We start from the raw sequence: 27,693 nt of genomic DNA, 5'->3' as shown, positions 1-27,693 counted from the left end.
AATTTCCACATCCTTCCTATAAGGTGGTGACTGTACGCAATACTCCAGATGTGATCTTGTACAGCTGAAACATGAACTCGTGGCTCCGAAACTCAATCCCCCTATCAATAAACACCAACACACCATATGCCTTCTTAACAATCTTATCAAGCTGGGTGGCAACTTGCAGGGATTTACGCACCTGGACGCAGAGATCTCTCTGTTCATCTGCACTGCCAAGAATTTTACCATTCGCCCAGTACTGTGCATTCTTATTATTTCTTCTGAAGTAAAGTACCTCATGCTTTTCTGCATTAAACTCCATTTGCCACTTCTCCACTTGGCTCTGCATCTTACCTATGTCCCTCTGTAACCCACAACATCCTTTGGCAGTATTCACAACTCTGCCTACCTTAGTGTCATCCGCAAATTTACTAACCCATCTATATACCCCCACATCCAGATCATTTGTAAAAATGACAAACAGCAGTGGCTTCAAAACAGATCCTTATGGCACACCACTGGTAACTGAACTCCAGGATAAACATTTCCCATCAACCACTACCCTCTGTCTTCTTTCAGCTAGCCAATATCTGATCCAATTCGCTAAATCATCTTCAATCCATATTTTGTGCAATAGCCTACCATGTGGAATATTATCAAATGCCTTACTGAAGTACGTCTGTACTTCTAACATATTTGAACTCAATGTTGTATCCAGAAGACTGTAAAATGCTCAATCAGAATATGAGGTACTATCCGCAAACTTGTATTGAGCTTCACTGGAACACTGCAGCAGGCTAAGGTCAGAGGTGTTGGTATGAGAGCAATGTTGGAGAATGAAAATGACAGGCCACCACAAGCTCAAGATCATATTTGCAGATTGGCTGAAGGTAGTTACCCAATCTGCATGCCCTTGTTTAAATTTAACCTATTGTATTCTTTACCCACCATGTTGTCTCCATCACCCTGGGTGACCCAACACCGATTAGGTAACAAGCAAACAGTGGAATGTGTGCCAGTCATTCAATGTGAAATGGTTTTAGTTGATCAAACACCAATCCTTGCAGTAACCAGGGTTAACTCTTGGCGGGGTTCTGACTGATGGCTCTTGCAAGCTGAGACTAAGTCATTCCAGATTCTATAACTGGAGTATGTCCCTAAAAGTATAAACTGCAAAGAGCCCCATTTTAAATGAATAGAAACACTGTTGTGGGGGTTTCTCAGTCGTTTGCTTTCGCAACTCCTAGGTGTGTTGTGACAGGTTTCCATTTTTGACAGCCAGTCAAGTGAAGAAGCATCTCAAAGGATTTGGCACAATGAGATATTTTTTTGGGATTGTTGTCTTAAACTGGGGGAGGCTGACATTCTACATCAAGAGTGCCTCACACACAGTAATGTGGGGAATGTGAAGTTGATCTGTTTTACTCCTGCTTCTGATGTAATCTTTCTTCATGTCTTATTTGGGCCATTTCCAAAGCTTTTCCATTGTGGTTATGCAAGTACAAATTAAAGCATCTGTACCCTGTCCATTTTTATATATTAAACAAATCAGAAAGAACTATCTGTACAATCTTTCGGAAAAATCATGATTTGTTTGTTTTGCGGAACAGCTGCAGTTTATAGGTAAAATAATAAAAATGTAACACTATATTAATGATTTGAATGTTTTAACAACCTCTCAGAGCAGCTACTGGTATTTTGATATGGATGGTGAGCCACCAGCTTTGTTTTCTTTTGTTATTTTGTGATCTATAATTGCCTTTTGGCCTCTGGTATTTCATGATTTGAACCTCTGCAAGACAGTATTTTTTGCTTATGATCATACTTTTGTGCCTTATTCTGTTCTCAGCTAGGTTTTATGGTAGGAATCACTGAAAACATCCCATAAGCAAAGCCTGGATATCATTGATGACACAGCCGATTGTGACACCTCAGCCCTACTCTGGCTTTGATTAGCTGACAACGTGGGTCAGGAGCCAAACCTCAGACCTTCCTGTGTTTCCTCATGGCAGGACAAGAGTGCTGTTAGTTGCAGCTGAAGGATACTCAAACATAATTGCCCTTGATAATGGGATGGGAGTGGGATAAGAACATAAGAAATAAAACTAGTCTCTGTAATGATAACCAAAAAACAACATTTTTAAAAATTCATTCATGGGATGTGGACATCTCTGGCTAGGTCAGCATTTATTGCTCATCCTTAATTGCCCAGAGGGCAATTAAGAGTCAACCACACTGCTGTGGATCTAGACTCAAATATAGGCCAGACCAGGTAAGAATGGCAGTTTCCTTCCCTAAAGTGCATTAGTGAACCAGATGGGTTTTTCTGACAATCGAAAATGAATTCAACTGTCAATTGTAAAATCCCATCTAATTCACCCATGTTCTTTAGCAAACATTCCCCCAAGGCTTCTGAGAGAGCAGCTTTCAAACCCACAAATATTACTATTTAGAAAGACAAAGGCAGCAAATACATAGGAACATCATCACCTGGAAGATACTCTCCAAGGCACACTCTATCCAAACTTGGAAATATACGTCATATATTTAGTTCTCCCTCCTTAACAGCACGATTGGTATACCCACACCAAATGGATTGCTGTAGTTCAAGAAAACAGTTCATCACCATCTTCTTAAGAGCAACCATAGATGAGCAATCAGTGCTGGCCAGCTACATTCTACAATGTCAACAACGAACTTTAGAAAAGGAAGACAATCTTTCATCCTTACCTGATCTGGTCTACACGTGACTTCAGACCCAGAGGGATATAATTGACTGACTTCTAGCAGCTCATTAACGTGGCCTAGCAAAGTTCTCAAGTCAGTGGTAATTGTGGATTGACAACAAATGCTGGCAATGCCAGTGACACTCACACATCACGAAAGAATGTGGCCTTAGTGGCACTCCCATGTCTGTCCTCGTAATCTTTGATCTTGAGGGATCTCATCTAATTTCTGCTCGGAACACTGTTGTGACACCCTTTCAGATGGGTGTGCATTCAAGCAGCTGGTAAGGGACTGATGACTATACAGTGGTAAAGTCACTAGACCAGTCATGGGTTCATATCCCACCAAGGCAATTGCTGGAATATAAAATTAATTCATAAATTTGTAATATAAAGCTAATCTTCATAACTATAAAACCACTGTTGTTTTCTTTCTTTTTCTTGATCACGTGATATGCACCAGTTGACTTGGCTAGCATTTATTACCCATCCTCAACTGCCTAGAATTGTTGTAAAAATTCCTTTTGGTTCATTCATTTCTTTTGGAAGATAATCCATGTCCTTACCCAGTCAAGCCAACGCATGACTCCAGACCCACAACAATGTGATTGACACTTAACTACGCCTGAATTGGGTTAAGCAAGCCACAGTGTCAGGGCAATTGGGGATGGACAACTGCCACCCTGCTGGCACATTCCTATGACAGGACTTTCTCAAATCTGACAATTTGAGAAGTGCAGACAGAAGAGCTGGGACGTTCTCAATACACATGTCAAGTTTTCTACCCTGCTGCATGTTGGCCAATAGGTGCCTGGTAATAGTAACTGCTGTTTGACTTAATGTATGCTTGCATTAATTATTGCAGGTTTATTGTACTATGCTGGACATGGATACGAAAACTATGGAAACAGTTTTATGGTCCCGATTAATGCTCCAAATCCATATAGATCAGCAAACTGCTTGTGCGTGCAGAGCATCCTAAAGCTAATGCAAGAGAAGGAGACTGGACTGAATGTCTTCCTGCTGGACATGTGCAGGAAAAGGTATGTACCAGAGAAACTTGTACCATGTTTCATTTAATAGGACTAAATATATTCCTTTCATCATGAGCTTCCATCTGTTGTTCTCTATCTTTGGAGCCAACCCAAAGTCAGTCAGTCAGTCAGTGAGAGCCAACCAGCTGTGACAATAAGTTGTTCATATCGTTTGGACTGACATGGATTTGAGGGGCCTGCTCTAATAGTGAACAACTTATCCAAGATTTATTAAAAGTGCTTATCTATTCACTTAAAACTAGAGAAAGATTTATTTCTAACAACTATTTTCTTATTTCACTAATGTCTTCACTCATTTCCCGTTTCTGCCAGTCAAATTCATCAGGCCATGAGGTGATAAATTTGTATTTATAGCAATCCATGTGTTGAGATCTTAATCTTATCTATGCTTCTGTAGAGAGCTGCTATGGTGAGCAGAGGACACAATAGAAAATTAAAGCCACAAATGCTGGTGTCAGAGTGACATTTCAGCAACTGACATGTGGTGATCATCCACCTACCCTCACAACTCAGGAAGTTCTGTAGTATTAGAAAAAAGGGGAGTGAGGGTATTTAGTAAGTAAATGCATCTTTCTGGTTTCATAAAAATCAAAAAAGTTTCTCGCTTCTTGGTCTGTGCTGAATTAACTGGTCTTACCTGGTCTTGTGACAATATCCTATGGTTAGTCTCTACACAGGGACAGAATGTAGGTACTGTGCATGGTGAGAGGCTAATGTGGGTGTAATGTACTGTGATTAGTGAACTACCTGATTCTATGTTTGCAGGAATATGCATGATGACACCATTCCAAATATGGAGGCCTTAAAAGTTACAGCCAATATTGTGTTTGGATACGCAACGTAAGTAGTTGTCTATCCTGATGAAAGATTGCATTAATAAATTTTATGAAGTCATGCTAACTTTTCACTTGAAATTATGAAATTTAGTCAAATAGAAGTCAAAAGCATCCAAGCTCCAGACAAGTTTCACTGTTTGGTTTTTCTTGTCCAATTCGAACCAGTCTGGTAACATCCTTTCTGTCACCTCTGCGTTTTGCAAATACTGAGTTATTGAATTTATTAAATGTTGTTATGTTCCCTGTGGAGATACATGACTTTAAAAAGTAATTCAAATTCTTGTAACCTGTAACAAATCAAAAACAGTTTTGACTAAATACTGACCAACAGAAGAGATCCCCCATTTAAAAGTCAAAACACCCAGATATCTCCCTCCATGTTCATGCATTACACTCCCCATTAAGCGGAGTGTAATGTTCTTAAATCCAGTCCATAGTGATTTTTAGTTTCTAATGGTACCTTCCTTTCTTCTCCCTTTCCAACTGTAACTTCTAATTATTGAACTGACTTGATTTGAAGTGACTTTCAGTACGTTGGATAACCAGGCGACCTATTCCTCCAGCCAAAGTTAGGTAACTCTTCCAGTTTGTTCAAATTCTCATGAATTCAGTCTCTTTAATCTGTGCATGAGCTTTCACTCAATTTCTTGTGTCGTGAACCATAGAATTTTTCTGCCTCCATCTTCCTACTATCTCTCTCCCACTTCATTATAGTCTTGTAGATTTTCACTGTTTGCGACGTTTAATAATATTTTAAGCGAATATACTAAGTCAGTCTTTTCCATAGTTTGCTATGAATTCTCATCCTCAATTCCCATCTTCATGGCAAATATGAATCTAGTGGGCTTGAATCAAGGTAGAAAATCCCGTTCAATCTTGAAATTAAATACTCAGTTCAAATTATATTCACTTACCAAACCTGATGTCTGAACACATTCTTAGGGTTTTGGAGACTAACAATCTATCCACTGTCAGTACACAATTTATACCTTTTTCCAGTAAGACAAATTGGGCACCTTCACACATTAACAACTAAGCCACCCAGGCTTGTTGTTGGGCAGAGTTCAAAGCAGCTCATATGACTCCATCCAATCTACCATTTTATCTAAACTAAGGGTAGAACCAGCCCATAACAATCCTTTAAAACTTTCTATTTGTAACAGTGCAGAAATAATTGGTATGTACAGAGTGTGAAAGTAGTTGAATACAAAACCACATAGACATTATAATGCACAGCAATTCTGTTTATGTAGCTGGATGACCTAGTAAGCATCTAACATTGTGGAAAGTGCACACTCGTTATAAACTGGAAAGGGACCATTGCTTATTCTTTGGTCTGCACAGATCCAGTGGGCCAAATGGCCTCCTCCTGCACCATTAATCTTCCATGTTTCTATCTTTGTATAAGCAAATAATTTAATTTAAGACTAGAATACAACAAAAAGCGGAAGAAAACCATACAGTCATCCAAGCTTGCTCTGCCATCTTATACAATCACAGCTGATTTCCTGTCTCAGTTCAGTGTTCCAACCATTCCCATTTTCCCGTGATTCCCTGAGAGATCAAAAATATATTTAATCCAGTCTTAAAAATATTCTCCAATGCAGCAATGAACAACCATCTAAACAATTCCAAAGCTTCACAACCACTGAGTGAAGAGATTTCTCCTTGTACAAGTCTTACATAAGTGCATTCGGAAACTCTGGCCCTCCCCAATATTTTCTAGATTTCCCATTTAGTAGACAAAGACTTCTGTAACTTTGCATCAAGTGTTTTCAGAATCTTCTATTTCAAAGAGATGGCCTTTCATTAATCTAGAGTCCGCAAGGTGAGCGAGAGAAATCATGGGTCCTGGTGCATCTCCTGTTCCTAGTCCCTTATCCTGTCCTTTCTTCTGAGCCTCAACGGCTTCTGTAAGGCACCTTCGTGATGTGCTTCATGTCCTATGGAATAGAATAGTGCAGCACAGAATGGGGCCATTCAGCCCATTGAGTCCCCACCAGTTCTATCCAAGAGATAGTTGGCCAGTTCCACACTTCCTCAGACTTGTTTATTCCATTTTTAATTTTGTCTATCTGACTTTTTTTAAACACCAAAGTGAATCTGTATCTCCTAAAATCTCCGGGAAGGAGTGCATTCTAAATCCTAACTACTCTATGTGTAAACATATTTCCTTGTGTTGCATTTTTGCCAATTAACTTATGAATTTAAGTTTGGGCCATTCTAGTCCCCCTTACCAATATGATCAGCGCAGTGGATAGGAAGACTAAAGTCTTGTTATTTTGGCATTACTCTGATTATAGGCTTCAGTGGACTAGCAATCCAGAACCTTAAACTAACGTTCTGAGGACATGAGTTCAAATCGTGCCAGTCAGATGGTGAAATTTGAAATCAATAAGAATCTGATACAACAATCACGTAACCCCCACTGATTGTCCTAAAAAGCTGTTCTTAGTTTGCTAATGCCCATTAGGGAAGGTAACTGCTGTCTTTATCTAGTCTGGTCTTCATGTGATTTCAGACATACAGTAATCTGGTTGACTTTGAACTGTTGTCTCGGCATTTAGGGATGACAATAAATTCTGGCCTGGCCAGTAGCATCTAAATTCCATGAACAAATCAAACAAAGTAATTTTTATTTAGTGCTGTATCTAACCATGTAACTACTGTTGGAGGCCTATAAACTGTCTGCTAAAAGTAATAAAAGAAAAAGATATATAAATTGTTTATTTTCTACATTTGAAGATGTCAAGGTGCAGAAGCATTTGAAATTCAGCATTTTGGATTAGCAAATGGCATATTTATGAAATTTCTAAAGGAACGCCTGTTAGAGGATGAAAAAATCACAGTATTGCTTGACAGAGTTGCTGAAGGTAAATGCTTTATTATATTAAGATTTTTTTCTCAACTACAGTGGTAAGTGGTTCAGTGGTAAGCACTGCGGCCTCACTGTGCTCAGGACTTAAATTCAATTCCAGCCTTGGGCGACTGCCTGTGTGGAGTTTGCACATTCTTCCCGTGTCTGCATCGGTTTCCTCTGGGTGCTCAGGGTTCCTTCCACAGTCCAAAGATGTGCAGTCGGCTATTGTACAAAATGCGGAAGAATGGGATTGTGGGAGATATAGCAGTTTGGATCAGTAATTGGCTTGCTGAAAGAAGACAGAGGGTGGTGGTTGATGGGAAATGTTCATCCTGGAGTCCAGTTGCCAGTGGTGTACCACAAGGGTCGGTGTTGGGTCCATTGCTGTTCATCATTTTTATAAATGACCTGGATGAGGGCGTAGTAGGGTGGGTTAGTAAATTTGCAGACGACACTAAGGTCGGTGGAATTGTGGATACTGACGAAGGATGTTGCAGGTTACAGAGAGACATAGATAAGCTGCAGAGCTGGGCTGAGAGGTGGCAAATGGAGTTTAAAGCAGACAAGTGTGAGGTGATTCACTTTGGTCAGAGTAACCGGAATGCAAAGTGCTGGGCAAATGATAAGATTCTAGGTAGTGTAGATGAGCAGAGAGATCTCAGTGTCCAAGTAGACAGATCCTTGAAAGTTGCCACCCAGGTTTGCAGGGTTGTTAAGAAGGCATAGTGTTTTAGCTTTTATTAATAGAGGAATCGAGTTCTGGAACCATGAGGTTATGCTACAGCTGTACAAAACTCTGATGCGGCCGCCCTTGGAGTATTGTGTACAGTTCTGGTCACCACATTATAAGAAGGATGTGGAAGCTTTGGAAAGGGTGCAGAGGAGATTTACTAGGATGTTGCCTGGTATGGAGGGAAGGTCTTACAAGGAAAGGCTGAGGGACTTGAAGCTATTTTCGTTAGAGAGAATAAGGTTGAGAGGTGACTTAATAGAGACATATAAGATAATAAGAGGGTTAGATAGGGTGGACAGGGAGAGTCTTTTTCCAAGTATGGTGACAGCGAGCACGAGGGGGCATAGTTTTAAATTGAGGGGTGATAGATATAGGACAGATGTCAAAGATAGTTTCTTTACTCAGAGAGTAGTAAGGGTATGGAATGCTTTTCCTGCAATGATAGTAGATTCGCCAACTTTAAGTGCATTTAAGTTGTCATTGGACAAGCATATGGACATACGTGGAATAGTGTAGTTTAGATGGGCTTCAGATTGGTATGACTGGTCGGCACAACATCGAGGGCCGAAGAGCCTGTACTGCGCTGTAATGTTCTATGTTCTATGTGCAGGTGGATTGGCTGTGTTAAATGGCCCCGTAGCATCCAGGGGTGTGCAGGTTAGGTGGATTAGCCATGGTAGAACAGGGTTACAAAATAGCGTACGGGTTGGAATGCTCTTCAGAAGGATTTTGCAGACTGAATGGGCCAAATGGCCTAATTCTGCCCTCTAGGGATTCTATGACACATATTTAATCTGCTTGGATTTGTTATATATGGAGACCAATTGCAATTCTTGAGTCATTAAGCCAAACTAGTGAGAAGTCCATTCAATTAATACCTCTACTGCCCACTCAGTCAAGTAGTAGTGGGTTCAAGCTCCAGGATAAACTTGAGCACATAACTTACGCTGACACTTCAGCAATCCAATTCATTGTTGAAGATGTCTTCTTTCAATAGTTACACTTTAATACACCTGAACAGCCTGTCGCCGTGGTGGCACAAACATGTTAAAAGAAGGTCAGGGAGTTATCTTGGCTAACAGTCCTCCCTGAGTCAACACTTATTATAAGGTAACAACAAGGACTCTAGATGCTGGAAACCAGAGTCTAGATTAGAGTGGTGCTGGAAAAGCACAGCAGGTCAGGTAGCATCCAAGGAGCAGGAAAATCGACATTTCGGGCAAAAGCCCTTCATCAGGAATAGAGGCCTGTCTTCTTGATGAAACATCGATTTTGCTGCTCCTTGGATGCTGCCTGACCTGTACTTTTCCAGCACCACTTTAATCTAGACACTTATTATAAGGTGTTTATTCAACCATTATTAACTTGATTGTGAAGCTGTACTCTATTTACATAGTACTTTCTTATCCATATCAGTGCAAAAATTTCAACTTCCACATAAAGAATCATGACTTTTTACCGTAAATGCTTTGTTTTGTGACAAGTTGCTTAAAAATTTTCTAGTGGACTTAAGGACCCCACCACAGTAGGTGGTGAGAGACTGGGGAGTCAAAACCTCAGACCGTAAGGGGAACAGTCACTCAGTTGTGATTTTCCTCAAGTCAGTCAATTAATAGTTGGTAGGTAGACCCATTATCCAAATGGGGATGGCAGGCAAACTCTCAGACCTGGTGAGAAGCAGCAGCAATAGGAGAGGTGGAAGTTCCCGTTCTCCAAGTTTTAAAACCTTAACTTAAAAAAATGACCGAACAGCCATTAGGAGTGAGAAAACCCTTCACTGGACGACCTGTGGCTGCAGCTGAAACCAGATGGAAGAGGAGGCTGTCTAATTCTGTCTGTTGCATTAGACCTTGGCCTGCTGCTGTTACTTGAGGCAGTTGCCATGCTTCCCACTTCTTGTGAGTACGCCAAATGGAAAATTGCAGTTTTCTCCAAGAGGAGATGCTCAGTAGCTTTTAAATTTGTGAATTATTTATTTATGGTGACCTTTTAAGATGTACCACTGTCTCTTCAAATGTGACGAAGGCAGAATCATAAGAACAAAGAAGAACAAAGAAAACTTACAGCCCAGGAACAGGCCCTTCAGCCCACCAAGGCTGAGCTGATCCAAATCCACCGTCTAAACCTGTCATCCAATTCCTGAGCACCTGTATCCCTCTGCTCCCCACCCATTCGTACATCTGTCCAGATGCATCTTAAATGAATCTACCGTGCCTGTCTCTACTACGTCTGCTGGCAACGTGTTCCAGGCACCTACCACCCTCTGGTGTAAAGTACTTGTCGCGTGTATCCCCCTTAAACTTTTCACCTCTCATCTTGAAAGCGTGACCTCTTGTTATTGAATACTTCATCCTGGGTAAAAGCTTATCTCTATCTACCTTGTCTATACCCTTCATGATTTTGTAGACCTCAGTCAGGTCCTCCTTCAATCTCCTTTTTTCAAATGAAAACAAAGCTAACATACTCAACCTCTCTTCATAGCTAGCACCTTCCATACCAGGCAACATCCTCATAAACTTTCTCTGCAACCTCTCCAAAGCGTCCACACCCTTTTGGTAATGTGGCGACCAGAAATGTACACAATATTCTAAATGCAGCCGAACCAATGCTGTGTACAATTTTAATATGATCTGCCAGCTCTTATACTCAATATCCTGGCAGATGAAGGCATGCATACCATATGCCTTCTTGACCACTCTATCCACCTGTGCAGCCACCTTCAGGGTACAATGGACCTGAACTCCCAGATCTCTCTGCCCATCAACTTTTCCCAAGGCTCTTCCGTTTACTGTTTAATTCACTCTAGAATTAGACTTCTCAAAATGCATCACCTCACATTTGCCTGGATTGAACTCTATCTACCACTTCTCCGCCCAACTCTTCAGTCTATCTATATTCTCCTGTATTCTTTGACAGTCCATTGTGCTTTCTGCTACTCCATCAATCCTCATGTCATCTGCAAACTTCAATCAATGCCCTCTTCTAGATCATTTATGTATATTACAAACAGCAGCGGCCCCAGCACCGATCCCTGTGGAACACCACTGGTCACCTTCCTCCATTTCAAGAAACCCCCTTCAGCTACGACTCCCTATCTCCTGTTACTCAACCAATTCTTTATTCTCCTAGCTAGAACACCCTGCACACCACATGACTTCACTTTCTCTATTAGTTTACCATGGGGAATGTTATCAAACGCCTTAGTAAAGTCCATGTATATAACATCTACAGCCCTTCCTTCATCTATCAACCTGGTCACTTCCTCGAAGAACTCTATTAAGTTGGTAAGGCACAATCCCCCCTGCACAAAACCATGTTGCCTATCACTGATAAGCACATTCGTTTCCAAATATAAATAGATTTTATCCCTCAGTACCTTCTCCAGCAACTTTCCCACCATTGACGTCAGGCTCTCTGGTCTGTAGTTACCCGGAAAATCCCTACTACCCTTCTCGTACAGGGGGACAACATGAGCAACCCTCCAGTCCTCCGGCACCTCACCTGTATTTAAGAATGCTACAAAGATATCTGTCAGGGCCCTAGCTATTTCCTCTCTCACATCCCTCAGCAACTTGGAATAGATCCCATCTGGTTCTGGGGATTTGTCCACTTTAATAACCTCTAGCCTACCCAACTCATCTTCCCTACTAATGTCAATGTGATCCAGAGTAATTAAACTTCTATCTATAATCTCAACATTCATCATGTCCCTCTCCTCAGTTAACACTGATGCAAAGTAATCATTCAGCATCTCACCCATTTTCTCAGGTTCGACACACAACCTTCCTTCCTTATCCTTTAGTGGACCAATCCTTTCTCTAGTTACCCATTTGCTTCTAATATAAGAATAAAAGACTTTGGAATTCTCCTTAATTCTGCTCGCTAAAGCTATTTCATGACCCTTTTACCCCGCTTGATTCCTCATTTAAGACTGGGCCTACTCTTCCGATATTCCTCCAGGGCCTGTTCTGTCCTTAGCTGTCTGGACCTTATGTACGATTCCCTTTTCCTCTTGGCTAGTCGTACGATTTCTCCTGTCATCCACAGTTCACAAATCTTGCCTTTCCTATCCTTTGCTTTTAACAGTTTATGCTGATCCTGTACTATCTTTGACAGCGTCCCTCATATCAAATGTGGACTTGCCTTCAAATTGCTGTGTCCAATCCACTTTTCCCAGCTTCTGTCTAATTTTGATATAATTGGCTTTGGTCCAGTTTAGTACTCTTCCCTTAGGACCACTCTCATCTTTGTCTATGAGTAATCTAAAATTTATAGAATTGTGGTCACTGTTCCCAAAGAAATCCCCCACCACAACTTCTACTACCTGGCCTGGCTCATTCCCCAAAACCAAGTCCAATATGGCCCCTTAACTCCTCAGACTATTGACATACTGCTCCAGAAAATTGCCCTGGACGCTTCTTAAAAATTCTGCCCCATCCAGACTTCTGACACTAACTGTATCCCAGCCAATGTTGGGAACATTAAAATCTCACATCAACACTACCCTGTTACCTCTACATCTTTCCATAATCTGTTTACCTATTTGTTCTTCTTCCTCATGCTCACTGTTGGGAGGCCTGTAATCCAGCCCCAGCAATCCCTTCTTCTTTCTCAGCTCCACCCAAAACGCCTCCATAGTGTGCTCCATTAGCACAGTCACAATGCAACCCCCCCCCCCCCCCCCCCCCCGGTAGTCCCTCCCCTTTTCGAAGGCTCTGCAGCCAATCGGTGACATCCCTGACCCAAGCAACTGGGAGGTAACATACCATCCAAGAGTCACATTTTCGGCCACAGAACCGCCTATACACTCCCCTCACAATAGAATCCCCTATGACTATAGCCCTACGAGTCTTTTTCCCGCCCTTCTGAACAGCAGTGCCCACCACGGTGCCATGATCTTGACAACCGCTGCCCTCTCCTGGTGAGCCATCTCCCCCAACAGTATCCAAAACAGGTATACCTGTTTTGGAGGGAGATGACCACAGGGGACAGCTGCACTGCCTTCCTACTCTTTTTCTGCCTTTTGGTCACCCATTCACTGTCTCCCTCAGCAATTCTAACCTGCGGTGTGACCAGTTCACTAAACGTGTTATCCACAACCTCCTCAGCATCGCGGATGCTCCACAGTGAGTCCATCCACAGCTCCAGAGCCATCATGCGATCAATCAAGAGCTGCAGCTGGACACACTTCTTGCAAGTGTAAGTGTCAGGAATGTCAGCCACGTTCCTGAGCTCCCACATCAAGCAAGAGTCACATGCCATGGGTCTGAGGTCCCCTGCCATTGTAAGCCTTAGCTTTGTATCAACTAACTAAAACCAAACAATGCGCTTAAATATATGAAAGAAAAGAAAGAGAAAAATAAAAAGCCTTACCTTACAGAGTCTTTTTCTTCTGGTTAGAGGAGAGGGGGGTGGGAGGGAGATACTACACGTGTAGTATCATCTGCACCTTTGTACTGACAGGAGCGTATTAAATGAGCACTAGACCATGGAGCTGGATCAAGTGAATGTGGAGAAAAACTCCACCTTGAGATTTCTTCACCTTGTACCCCATTTCAGATTCTGGTCATTACTGGAAGTGAGTGAGGAAATTGTCTTTGGATAGAACGAGAAAAGGGTGATTGCAATCAGTTTTGCCTTAATGAGATCCTGGTAAAGGGACTGTGTTATGGGATATCAGACATGTAGTCATTTCAACAGAGTAAGCTTGCACTAATTGTCAATATTAGACTTGAAGTATCAGGTGAAGAGTTTACAATACAAACCAGAAATTAACATTACTAGCACCAGCTTTTTAAAAGTGACAGTAAATCTAGTTGAGTGAAAATAATAAGTTTAAAATTGTGAAGTGGAGCTTTTGAAGATTGCTGATTATTTCGAAGTTATTGGACTCATCTTTTTCCTCTTTCCAGTACAAATGAAAGGTGTTAACATCAATTTTCAGATGCTGCCAGTTTTGCTGCTTATTGCCAGGTTTTAATTGCAATTATTTTCACATATGTTGACTTACTTTCTCATCTTAATGCAGCCCTGATGTTTTAAATTGCAGACATGGGAAAATGTGACCTCACTAAGGGAAAGCAAGCTCTGGAAATTCGCAGCAGTCTCTGTGAGAAGAGAGCCCTGACCGATCCAATCCATTCATCAGGCTGCTCCGCTGAATCACTGGCACGCAACCTGCAGTGGGCAAAGGCCCATGGTAACATATTTCTCATCTCTGGCAATAGCTCATTGGAAGATTGGATTGTAGCCCAGTTTGTGACAGCTCTAGTTATTGTGGAGGTATTTCAAGTATGCAATAAACATCAAAGCTAAGCCAATGGAGGAATGCTAGCAATCTGCATAATTGATTGGGCAGGTTAGGGAGTGGTTTAGATTTTGTAAATCAGTTCTCCTAGCTCGGAGCTTTGTGTGACGGATATTTACACGCTGTGCCTTGTACAAACGCCTGAGGATGGCGAATCTGACAAAGGCAAACTGATTTATGCACATGGACTTCCCACGTAGACACCTGCTGCACAAACACTGTACTGGGAATGTAGAGTCTACCCCGATATCTCAAAGTAAAAAGCTTGAGTGAAGGAGTATGCAAAGAGAGTTCAGTAATAGGCCTGATATTGTTTACTTTTTAAAAGTCAATTTAGTAGATTTTCCTCAGTGTAAAAGTCGCAGTACGAGAGGTGGTATTGTTTTCTCCCAAATGAGTTGGGTTTAAGGTAACTGGTGGGAATGTTGTCTATTCCTCCAATGATGCTTTTCAATCTAATAATGAGGCAGTCACGTAGTAATAATGCCACGAGAAATCCAGAACCCCAGCCTAATGCTGCCACTGTCTTATAGGAGTTGGTGGCATTTAAATTCAGTTAGTGAATCTAGAATTAAAACTAATCTAATGGTGATGGCAAGCCATTGTCTATTGTTGTAATTCCCATCTGATTCACCTTCTGAACAAATAGCTGCTGTCCTTACTTGGTCTGGCCTTTGTGACTCAAGACCTACAATCATGTGGTTGACTATTGACTGCACTCTGGATGGCCTAGCAAGCCACTCTGGTACACACTGACATGGAGTCAAAAAGAGGGAGTGAAACCTTATGGCTAACTGCATTGTGGGCAGGACTAGATACCAAGGACTGTGGCAGTTCAAGGAGGCACCTCAATGCGTTCCCCCCCCCCCCCCGCCCACTGGCTCAACATTTTGAAGAGAAATGAGAGATGATAAATGTTCTGTTTAAGTTACTTCTATATATATTGTTATGCTTCAGGATCATAATCTCACTTGCCCCATTGTTCCTTCATGAATTTGTTTCTTTGTTTATATGTGAGTGGAAGGTGCAAAGGAAAATACAAACAAGTTTATTGCCTGAATAGTGTATTGCTAAAATTGCTACAAAAATAAAACTACAGAAACTTCAGCTAAGATTAATTACTTCAAAGTTAATAATACTGCAGCACCTAATTCCATTTTTCATAGTGTGTCAAAGGAAATGTATTTCAGTTACTGACTTAGACATTTAATAGCTAATTAAGTTCTGCATTGATTGCTGTAGGCTAAAGTGTGGCTTACGTTGTCTTATTTGAGAAGAGTCAGAAATCCAATCCTTCTAATTATGTGAGTTTAATGCTGGCTGGAAAAATGGCTTGTAGAAGGTAACAATTTAGATCACTTGGAAAGCTCAGCAGTTATTAGGGATTCTCAGCATGACATTTGTTAATTTTGGTGCTGTCTCGCTAATCTAATTGAATTCTGTGAAGATTGGTAGATGAAGATAATTCTGTTCTTGTCATAAACTTTAATTGTAGACTGATTTAGACAAGTGAATAAGCCCAAATGCAATCAGTGGCATTTAAGTTGGACTTAGTCATTGAGTAGTATAGCACAGAAACAGCTTGTCCCTGCTAACACGTATATTAAATTAATCTAGTCCCACTTGCCAGTATTTGGCCCATATCCCTCTAAACCCTTCTTATTCATTTACCCATCAAGATGCCTTTCAAATGCTGTAATTGTACCAGCCTCCACCACTTCCTCTGGCAGTTCATTTCATACACGTACCACCCTCTGCATGAAAATGTTGCCTCTTAAGTTACCAATTGGATACATATTTGGCATAATGGCAAGAGTCAGAGAGTAGCAGACTGGAGGCCTATGACCAGCGGTGTTCCACAGGGTCAGTTCTGGGTCCTCTTTTGTTTGTCATTTATATAAATGATTTGGATGAGAACATAGAAGGCATGGTTAGTAAGTTTGCAGATGACACCAAAGGTGGTGGCATAGTAGAGAGTGAAGGTTTTTAAGATTATAGTGGGATTTTGATCAAATGGATCAATGGGCTGAAAAATGGCAGGAGACGTTCATTCTGGATAAATTCAAAGTATTACATTTGGGTACAATAAACAATGGTGGGGCTTATACAATTAATGGTAGCGCCCTGGGTAATGTTGTAGAATAGAGGGACCTAGGAGTGCAGGTACATCATTCTTTGAAGTTTGCATTACATATAGACAAGGTGGTTAAAAAGGTATTTGGTATGATTGCTCAGTCCTTTGAGTGTAGGAGTTGGGAAGTCACATTGAGGTTTTGCAGGACATTGCTGAGGCCTCTTCTGGATAATTGTGTCCAATTCGGGTCACCCACTTGTAGAAAGAATGATATTAAGCTGGAGAGGGTTCAGGAGAGATTTGCCAGCATGTTACCTCGTATGGAAGGTTTGAGTTCTAAAGAAAGGCTGGCTAGGCTAGGGCATTTTCACTGGAGCGTAGGAGAGATGACCTGAAAGTAGTTTATAAAATAATGAGAGGTATAGATAAAGTTAATGGTAATTGTATTTTCTCAAGGATGGGGTTTAGGGAGACATTTTAAGGTGAGAGAGGAGAGAGATTAAAAAAGACATGAAGCAAATTTCATGAGGGTGGTTCACGTGTGGAATGAACGTCCTGAGGAAGTGGTGGATGTGGATACAATTGCAATGTTGAAAAGACATTTGGATAGATATAGGAATAGGAAAGATTTGGAAGGATATAGGTCAGCAGCAGGCAGTTGGGACTAGTTTAGTTTGAGATTAAGTTCAGCATAGACTGGTTGGACCGAAGGATCTGTTTCTGTGCTATATGACCCTCTTTAATCTTTCCCCTCTCACCTTAAACCTATGCCCTCTAGTTTTAGACTCCCCTACCCTGGCGAAAAGGCATTGATTATTCACCATATCCATGCCCCTCATGATTTTATAAACTTCTATAAACTTCAGCCTCCGACACTTCAGGGAATATAATCCCAGACTATTCAGTCTCTCCCTGTAGCTCAAATCCTCCAACTTTGGCAATGTCCTTGTAAATCTTTTCTGAACCTTTTCAAGTTTAACAGCATCTTTCCTGTATAAGAGAGACCAGAATTGAAGGCAGTATTCCAAAAGTGGCCAAACCAGTGTCCTGTACAGTTGCAACATGATCCCCCGACTCCTAAACTCAATGCACTGAGCTATAAAGGCATATGTCATCTTCACTATCCTGTCTCCCTGCAACTCCACTTTCACGGAACTGTGAATTTTCACTCCAAGGTCTCAATGTTTGGCAATGCTCCCCAGGACCTTACGACTAAGTGTATAAGTCCTACCCTGATTTGCCCTACCAAAGTGCAGCACCTGACATTTCTGTACTCACTTGGAGTGAACAAACTCCAAGGCTTACTTTATCATACAAGAATGCCTATTAAGTTGACAGTAAAAGAGAGATTCAAGCATCATAGTTTGTTGAATTTCCATTATATGTGATGTTTGGATGGAAAGTAGATAAAATGCCATGTTAAGTATAAAGCAAAGTCTTTGTAGGTAATGTTACACTTATACTAACTTAGGTTCTTGTATTGAAGTATTGATGATGCCATCTCTACTGTTTCCAAAGTTATGGAAGGGGCAGACAGGAAGGCGGCAGACAGATCACCTAAATTTTATGACCCTCTTGGCATTCAAATCCACAATGAATGAGTGTGGAATCCAACCTTTGGAAAAGTACCTTTCGAAAAATGTTGCTGCAGGTGGGAAATCCAGGATGTAAACACCTTGTATAAAATGTAGATTGGTCATCAGGCACTATTTCAATTTTGCAAAAAGTCACAACCCTTGGCAACAAACTGCTCAAACTTCTGACGGTTACAGAGTTGTTAGAATGTATTAAATGTAACTTGGCATGGGACACAACATGCTTCCTTAAGCTTGGAGAGGAATTTCACCTAATACTTCCTGATCTAGCTTTATTATGTCGCTTCTTCATTTGTCTCTCTGAAGACATAATGAGTCAGCAAAGAGCATTCAAGGTAGCACTGCTGTTTAGATATGGTTGGCATCATGAGTTGCTTTTTTTTTCGTGTTTGTGCTTGTACAATCTAATATTATTTTTGCATTATTCTGTTGAAACGTACACATATGTCTACCAATCTATAACTGCCATCTGATATTTGTGTTTTCAGAGCTACCTGAAAGTATGTGGCTTGAGTTTGACTGCGGTGTCCAAATTCAACTAGGTTTTGCTGCTGAGTTCTCAAATGTCATGATAATTTACACGCGTATTGTGAAAAAACCAAAAGGAATTACAATGTGCGAAGCATATGTCACAGATTTTCCACAGGTAAAATTTGAATTTTTTCTCCAAAAGAAATTCACAGCTGTACAGTTGGTTACACTGGCATGATTTAAGTGGTAGTGTATTACACTAATGACTTGTACAGGTAAATGAAACAAGTTCTTCATTCTGAAAATTGAACTGAAGTGAAGTGAACAAGAGCATATTTTGAGGTCTGAGCATCAGAATATCCTTGGTCCATTTTTCTGCATATCCTAGACTTGCACCAGGCTTTGTTCACCATGTGCTCATTGCTTTACATTGGCTTTTCATGAAGCAATGCCTCTTTTGAAATTTGTTCCCTAGTTCTTTCAAATCTGTCTATGCCTTTGCCACTTCCTATCCCTCTGACCCCCTTCCAATCTGCAAAATCCATGCACTCCTCCACTCCTGGCCTTTTGGGTATCCCAATTTTAATACTGTCTACAGTTTCTGAGGCCATTAATATTGCTGTTCCTTCACTCCATCTCTCTACCTTTCTTTCATTCTTAAAGATGGTCTCTGGTCAAGCTTTTGGTCATCTGGCCTAAAACCATCTTATGTTCCTCAGTATTACATTTATTTGTTAATGCTCCTGTGAAGGTCCTTGGAGTGGTTTAATAAATTGAAGAAGCTATCTGAATACAATCAGTTGTTTTTATATCAACAGGTGAATTTCTTCATTGCCATACCACCCCCTCCCTCCAGATTTAAAATCCCACCTTTTAGCAGTAAATTATTAGGAAAATTGGACAGCATAAGATAGGTGCTGATATGGAAGAGGGACAGTTGAGGGTTTTGTACTAAAGTAGGCAAAGGCACAGGAAGTTGTGTAGATGGAAAACAGAAGTTAAAAGGGACAATCACAGGTGAAGTGATATCAGAATATTCTTCTATTGTCATCCCTACTCCATTGTAGGAGTACCGTGAAAAATCTTTACAAAGTCCACCTCTTATGGCGACATCATAGCTCCAAGTACCTAGATATATATCTTGGACACAACAGAGAAATAAAAGTAGTTGCTTTACTTTACAGAGTTGAAAAATATATTATTAGGAGGACATCATCAAAGGGTTAATTGCAATAAAATAGGAAATTTCAAATAGACATTACATTGTAGCAGCTCAGTGCAGGGACTCCACACATGGTCTGGCCGCCCGTGCCAAATCCCAGTCCAAAAGCCGTCCCCGCTCTGTTCCAAGCCCCAAAACACTCCGTACCAGCACTCAGCTACTCCAAGGTAAGTCCCAGTACTATCTCCCCTTGCACTGGTCTCCGCCCGGAACTCGCTGCCTCCGCATTGCTCAGGAGCCACTTCCCCACTCCCTGCTCCGGGGCTGTGTCCCCCACTCCCTGCTCCGGGGCTGCGTCCCCCACTCCCTGCTCCGGGGCTGCGTCCCCCACTCCCTGCTCCGGGGCTGCGTCCCCCACTCCCTGCTCCGGGGCTGCGTCCCCCACTCCCTGCTCCGGGGCTGCGTCCCCCACTCCCTGCTCCGGGGCTGCGTCCCCCACTCCCTGCTCCGGGGCTGCGTCCCCCACTCCCTGCTCCGGGGCTGCGTCCCCCACTCCCTGCTCCGGGGCTGCGTCCCCCACTCCCTGCTCCGGGGCTGCGTCCCCCACTCCCTGCTCCGGGGCTGCGTCCCCCACTCCCTGCTCCGGGGCTGCGTCCCCCACTCCCTGCTCCGGGGCTGCGGCCCCCACTCCCTGCTCCGGGGCTGCGGCCCCACCCGTTGCTCTGGGGCTTGTATCCCACACACTGTACCGGGGTTTGTTGCTGATATGGATGTTATGAAATTACCCATCTGATCTTGGTGAATAAAGTTAATATTTTCTCAATCATTCACAAGTAAAAACTACGGAGGAACAAACTGATTTAGGTGGTTTAAATGTAAACATACCTAAAAGACTGGGGACAAGTAGAAAAGGTAATCACAAAGACTTTTGGAATCTTAGCCTTTCGTGCCTGGTTTGGATTTGAAAGTAAGCAAGTGGTGCTTTTATTGTATAGTACTGTGTTTCCCGTTGTCTGTGAAGAAATTATGGGCAAAACTATACAAGAAGTTTTATGGCAAGTTGTGGACTGCGTGCCTTCAATTTCCCAGCATGTGTACAAGGTGGGTGAGGCTCCCTGCTGATAATCTGGACTCAGAACCTTACCCCATCTGAGTGTGGCATGTGCTTTTTACTGAAGATTTGCTGATTTTATGATGGGGGTATATTGGTGTAATTGACTGGGAACATTCAGTGCCCTTATGAACCTGCATTCAGCTAAATGGTCTTTCAGAACTACAGGACCAACAATGTGACAGTAGAGGACTTTGATATGTAGTCAGCAGAATATATTTTGTAAACAGGATCACATGCGCTTGCTTTTGCATCTTCAGTATCTTAAAATAGATTAGATGGTATTTAAATATGTAAAGAAGAGAAATCTTAGTTCTCTTGCATTCAAAGTCCTTCCAAATGATGTGCTATCAATCTTAAATGGATCCCTGAGCTAAGTGTAGAACAGAGATTGCATGCCTAATGAGCAAGATTTGGCAATGAGCCCGATTCTGTTCAGATGTCCAACACCAACTGGCTACAGAGTGGTAAGGACATTGGATGCAGTATGATATCAGTCTACCTACCCCCTTTTACAGTTGAAGTTCAGGGTGGGAAAGATAAGCAAAGTATAAGAAGTAAAATTTGAAATGAAAGTAGTGTCTATGGAATGTCTACTTGAATGTGCATTCATTTTACAAGATAAAAAGAAATACAGTCTGGAAGCAAAGACGGAAAAGGCAATCAAATCTTGAAACATTTGTAAAGTGATAAACAACAAAATAGTTCAGAAGGTAATATGGTTGGGAAAATTAAGCCTTTTGCTCTGAAATGTCACCATTACCAAAAAGGATCTTACCTCCTTCCCGTTTTTCAGTGTTGATATCTGTAATACACTAGCAGTGAGTAGCATCCTGTCCTTTATTTATTAATAATAATAGACAAATGTGTTTTAGACCATATTCAGACATCAGACAGATGAAGTAATATTTTGTAACATTTTATACTTACTTTTGAAATTGAAAGCCAACTTTCAGCATCTAAAACTGAGTGTAATCATGTCAATCATATTGGTATTTATTTTAAATATGTTTCTATTAATTTTCTTTTATATTCTGAGAATAGGACCTAGACATTGATCCTAAAAAGGCAAACAAAGGAACACCTGAAGAAACAGGAAGCTACTTACTCTCTAAGGATTTACCAGAGCAGTGCCTTTACACGAGACTAAGTGCTTTACAGAAACTGAAGGTAACGTCTTCATGTCCCAAATGCAGATATTGAACTATTCAACAGATGATAGCTTATTCTTATTCCAGGCTATTTAAACTAATGTGGTACAGTGTACTGTTTTTGTTTAAAGTCAGTTTGCTAGCCCACTTTGTGCTGCAATGGTATTCATGTATACTTTGTTTCTTATGTCCCTAGTTGTTATAATTCTTTTCCTACCAGCACCCTTATTTTCACCATTTAGCTTTCAAACATAATTCCCTATAAGGACTATCAGAAAGATATAGTTCAACAGCAACATATATTTATTCAGCACCTTCAGTTTAAAACGTCCAAGGATGCTTCACAGAATGTTATCACGCAAAATTTGACACCAAGCCACATACATGAACATCAGAACAGAACAGGTCAGTTTTAAGCAGCAGAACTTGGAATTCCAGAACTTGCACTTAAGCTGTCAAAGACATGGCTGACAATGGTAGAATGCTTAGAATTGAAGGAATGCAAAGATCACGTAGGTTTACAGCAGAGGTGGAGGTTACAACGCTAACCTGGGGAAAAGTAAGACCATGGCCACATTAGAACACAAGGATAAAATATCAAATTTGAGGCTTTGCCAGACCAGCAGCTAATGTAGATTAACAAGCATTAGGATTGCAAAGCAATTCCAGTTCTGTACCCCCCCCCCCCCCCTTCCAGCCAAAATTATTCCACCATTTAACCAGGCCAATTGGTTATCGTTAATTTAAAATCCATTTAACTACCTTTTCTCCATCTAATCTTGGAAGTGTCAGTTAACCAATATCCTCAATCTTTAGAGGAGGGAGTTCTGGATCTCTACTAATGACAGCTGTGACAGCACGATCTAACTAATCTGTACTTCAAACATATCAGAGCATTATTAATTAGTTTGTATTCAGAAATGGCAAGGGAAGTAACAGAGATGTCCTTACTGTGCAGCTGTTTGGTTTTCGCATTCATGTCAAATGTTGTACTCTCCATGATGAAAGGATCCTGGCTGCATCAATATAAACATACTTTAAACAAGGTCACAAAGAGACATCTGAAACTGAAAAATTACAAAAACAAAGTTCCACTCATTCTCTAACAGCATTATTCAGTATTTGTTAAAGTTTCATTGATCAGGAATGAACAGAAATAAAAGCTAATCTTTCCTTTTACAGATTTAGACACCTTGCACCATGTAGCTGAACATCACTCTTTTGCCAAGTCTTTTTTCTCCCCCTGGTGTTTTTCTAAGTTGCTTTTGTAATTAGAATCCATTAACCTTCTAGTCTGATGAAAAGGTTACATTTACCCTTCATGCTTGTTGCTTAGATTAGATATCTATCTGTCCACTGTAAATCATCAACAAAGTGCTATCAGGCAGCAGTCATAAATGACCTGCTCACCAATGCTCAGTTTGCATTACACCACAAACACACAATGCCAAACATTGTTACAGCTTCAAATAAGAAGATCAGGTGAGTTCCTGAGGTGAGGTTGTAATGATAGCAATTGCTTCTATGGATGAAAGCATGTCTGAAGCAACAAATTTGCATTCAGCCATGTGAATTAGGAGCAAGAGTAAACCACTCAGAACCTTGAGTTTGTTCTGCTGTTCAGTAATATCAAGGCTGATCTGATTACTCATGTTCCCACCTCCTCTTAATAACCATTCACACACTTGCTTATGAGGAATCTATATACCTGTACCTTGAAAGTTTCTAATGTCTTTGCTTTCACCGTTTTTTTTTCAAGAATACAGTTCCAAAGACTCTCAATGCTCAGTAAGGACCTCCATCTTAAATGGACAACTCCTAAATTTTAAATAATTACTAATACTTCTACATTCTTTCACAAGAGGGAACCTCCTTCCCACATGCACCCCGACTAGATCACTCAAGATTTTACATACTTCAATCAAATTTGTCCCTTACTCATCTAAACAGCAGCAGATATGCACTTAATCTGTCAATCTTTCCTCATAAGACAACATACCTATTCCAGGTATTAGATTGGTAATTTCTGTGAACTGCTCCCAATGCATTTACATTCAGTCTTCCAGAAATGGTTTTGCCAATTTAAAAACAAAATATTACAGATGATGACAATATGAAATAAAATCACAAGTGCTGGAGAAACTCAACAGGTCTGAAGCATCCAAGGGGCAAGAAACAGAGTTAACATTTTGAGTCCTACATGACTCATCTTTGGAACTGATGTGTGGTCTCGCCAGTGATGTATACCTCTCTACTTTCAGTTCTGAAGAATGGTTACTGGACCATCAGAACATTTCCTGGGTCTCTGGATTAACAGTCTTACAATAATATCACAAGACCTTTGCCTCCTGTGTAGTTTATATGTATATTTTATATATAATCAGAATTGAAACACTTGTGTTACTGCTAGCAAAATTGTCACTTCAGATGTCACAACAATCTACAAGAGTGTTTTCCAAGTTGAAATACATGACACAGGTCATAATGCTTCACCTGAACAATTCCATTTTATAAAATGATATAAATTTTTATTCATGTAATAACATTTTTCAGGAGGTCTGTATTCTTTTTCTGTCTTAACATTAGCAAGTTCATGCTTAAAAAAAAACATGGGATTTTAGCCAATGTTTCCCCAAAGATCAAAGAAAGCTTACAAGGAGAAGCTTAAAAGAATTCCCTGGTGGTTTTTGCCTGTCTTTGGCACATAAATGTCAGCCTTGGATCTTTTAACGTTTTAAATTACTATGCGATTATACAAGATTAACATACCATAAGTGCCACGTTGAAAGCATGCAACACTATAAGCTTGTCTTTAGTTATAAATTTTGAGTTAGAAAGTTTCAGTTATAAATTTTGAGTTATAAATTTTGGAATACTATTCAATTTCCTGCTTTAACTCATCATTTGTCTATGTTTAGCTTCTTGAAGAGAAGTGATAGGGATAAAACAAATGTAAATTCATGTTCTTCTGCTGTAGGAACGACTGGTCTTCACAGCCTGCCTCCGTTATCGATATCAAGGACTTGATGAATCTGTAGAAGAGGCCAAGGAGGTAGATGTAGGAAAGCCACTCATTGCAAAGCTGGATATCCATCGCACCATTAGGAGAAACAGCTGCCTAGTGACCTGTCCTATGCCTCACAGCCCATTACACAGCCCAGTGCACAGCCCATCTCACAGCCCAGTGCGAAGCATGGCTTACAGTCCCGAATTTGAGCATTACCACCACCACCACAACCAACATTATCAAGCTAACTCTCACCTCGGAGTCTACAACCCAAATTCATCCATGATGGGTGCAGTAGGCTGCACCATTCCTGCTGACAGCTGTAAATACAACACGTATACACGTATGTCGGATTGGAATCAAAGACCACACTTCTGTAGTGGCAGCGTAAGAGAGATCAATATTCCTGTTGAGAATGATATCAATGATCTGCAGTCTGACTTCAATACCTGTCTTCAATTCACTGAGCATTAACGTGCAAACAATTGTCCAGAATATACTGAGGAGGATTGTCCACTGGAGCAATACTGGCTCCCACTGGAAGAAACAAAATGTAGACTATCTCCATTTGAGTGATGCACCAATGATGAGGCTGTCCAATGAATTTTCCATTATCTGCACAATTGTAATGCTGGACAGTTGGGCATTTGTGAACAATTACATAGACTTGGGCCACCTTGAAGGTTATCAACTGTTTTACACCCCTCCTCAGGATGCTTTCCATGCGGCTGTGTGTGCAAGAATGACATTTAAATACTATGGTGGGAACTAACCATTACTTAGATTACTTACAGTGTGGAAACAGGCCCTTCGGCCCAACAAGTCCACACCGACCCTACGAAGTGCAACCCACCCAAACCCATTCCCCTACATTTTACCCCTTCACCTAACACTACAGGCAATTTAGCATGGCCAATCCACCTAACCTGCACATTTTTGTACTGTGGGAGGAAACCGGAGGAAACCCACGCAGACACGGGGAGAATGTGCAAACTCCACACAGTCAGTCGCCTGAGGCGGGAAATGAACCCGGGTCTTTGGCGCTGTGAGGCAAGAGTGATAACCACTGTGCCACCATGCCGCCCTTACTGTTGTCAATGACTGTATCATCCTTTAGTTGTTTTCTCTGCTGCATCAGATATACATTACCTGCACACATTCATAATTTATTGGCAGTTTTAGCAGAAGGACCATGGTCTATAATGCAGAAGGCATGAATGTCAAAGTATTCATAAATCAGGCAATGGCGATAAAGGAGAATCTAAAATTGAATTTAAACATTTCCAGACTGTAGAAGGAAAGTAATATAGTTGGGGAACAGGTCACATAGTTTTAAAATCCAAAGAGGGAAGGTTAGACCAAAGATGCTGGAGTTAATTTTGATTTAGTTACAATGAGGGCACAATAGATTTATTCATCAGTCACTCACATTAGACTTATAGAATCATGCAGTAAAGAAGAAGCACTTTGCCAAAACTACTCTCTATCTCCGAGTCTCACTTTCCAGCACTTGTCCCATAGTCTTAAATGTTAAAACCTTTCAATTGTTCGTTCAAGTACGTTTAAAGGTTGTGAGATTTCCTGCATCAACAATTGAGTGGCACAGTGGTTAGCACTGCTGCATTATAGTGCCAGGGACCCGGGTTTGATTCCTACCTCGAGTGACTCTCTGTATGGAGTTTGCACATTCTCCTCGTGTCTGTGTGGGTTTCCTCCCACAATCCAAAGATGTATGGGTTAGGTGAATTGGCCACACTAAATTGCCCTAGTCTTAGGTGCATTATTCAGGGGTAAATACAGGATAGGGGGATGGGTCTGGTTGGGTTACCCTTCGGATGGTCGGTGTGGGCATCTTGGGCCAAAGGGTCTGTTTCCATACTGTAGGTAATCTAATTTCAAAAAGAACCAACTACCCTATGGACCCGGTCTACCACCTTCAGAGGTCTGTGGGCAGATAATTAATGTCTTTTCAGCAGCATAATCCATTAAATATATTCCAATATTTATGTTAGAATGAAAATGGAAATCACTGCATTGACATTCCAGAAAGTAGTGCACATAGTAGTGCCATAGATGAAGTGAGATTTTAGTTTCAAATACAAGAATATCACAGATGACACATTGTAAGGGTGATTGTTTTATTGTAAACTGTGGAGTGAAACTATAAGTTTGTTCTCTTTAAACCATTTAAGATCTCTCCATGTATGCAGAACAATACAAGTGTGACCAGGACAGTCACCAACCTGAAACTTTGTGTTGAACCATCATTTAATATAATTTGCCAGCTCACTTTTTCTTGCTTTGCTTTCATGGCCTCATTATTGCCCTTGTATAAGTTATTAAAAATAGTCTCAAATTCACTCCTCTCTCCCTCAATCTGAATGTAGAATTAAATCATATTGTGGTTTCTGACATAGGGCTTATAATCTTATAGCAAAGGCACCCATACTTCATTGATACATGTGAGGTCTGGTATAATCTGCTCCAGAAGATGCTGTTCTAAGAAACAATCCCGAAAACATTCCATGAACTCAGCAGCCAGGCTACTTTCGCCCATCTTACTTTTCCAGCCTGCATATATATTTAAGTCTACTATGATTCACTTTGTGCCTTTCTAACAGGC

At 41.0% G+C, this 27,693-nt stretch overlaps 1 protein-coding gene across 6 annotated transcripts in view; it reads left to right on the top strand.

Moving 5' to 3' along the window:
• Window positions 1–27,187, top strand: part of malt1 (MALT paracaspase 1) — a 140,062-nt gene extending 112,875 nt beyond the window's left edge. For all 6 annotated transcript variants that reach the window (XM_043679132.2, XM_087990363.1, XM_087990355.1 and 3 more), the window contains 7 exons: window positions 3,574–3,751; window positions 4,529–4,603; window positions 7,345–7,472; window positions 14,242–14,391; window positions 18,657–18,814; window positions 21,957–22,082; window positions 25,041–27,187. In XM_043679132.2, coding sequence (XP_043535067.1) covers window positions 3,574–3,751; window positions 4,529–4,603; window positions 7,345–7,472; window positions 14,242–14,391; window positions 18,657–18,814; window positions 21,957–22,082; window positions 25,041–25,544 — 1,319 coding nt within the window. In that variant the 3' untranslated portion in view covers window positions 25,545–27,187. The remainder of the gene's footprint in view (window positions 1–3,573; window positions 3,752–4,528; window positions 4,604–7,344; window positions 7,473–14,241; window positions 14,392–18,656; window positions 18,815–21,956; window positions 22,083–25,040) is intronic.
• The last annotated feature ends 506 nt before the right edge of the window (window positions 27,188–27,693 follow it).

This window comes from Chiloscyllium plagiosum, unplaced genomic scaffold (genome assembly GCF_037043375.1).
Source record: "Chiloscyllium plagiosum isolate Xiang-an unplaced genomic scaffold, Cpla_swu_hap1 HiC_scaffold_1, whole genome shotgun sequence".
NCBI lineage: Eukaryota > Metazoa > Chordata > Chondrichthyes > Orectolobiformes > Hemiscylliidae > Chiloscyllium > Chiloscyllium plagiosum.
The sequence above is the reverse complement of the archived record's forward strand: the minus strand, read 5'-3'. Positions and strand labels throughout refer to the sequence as shown.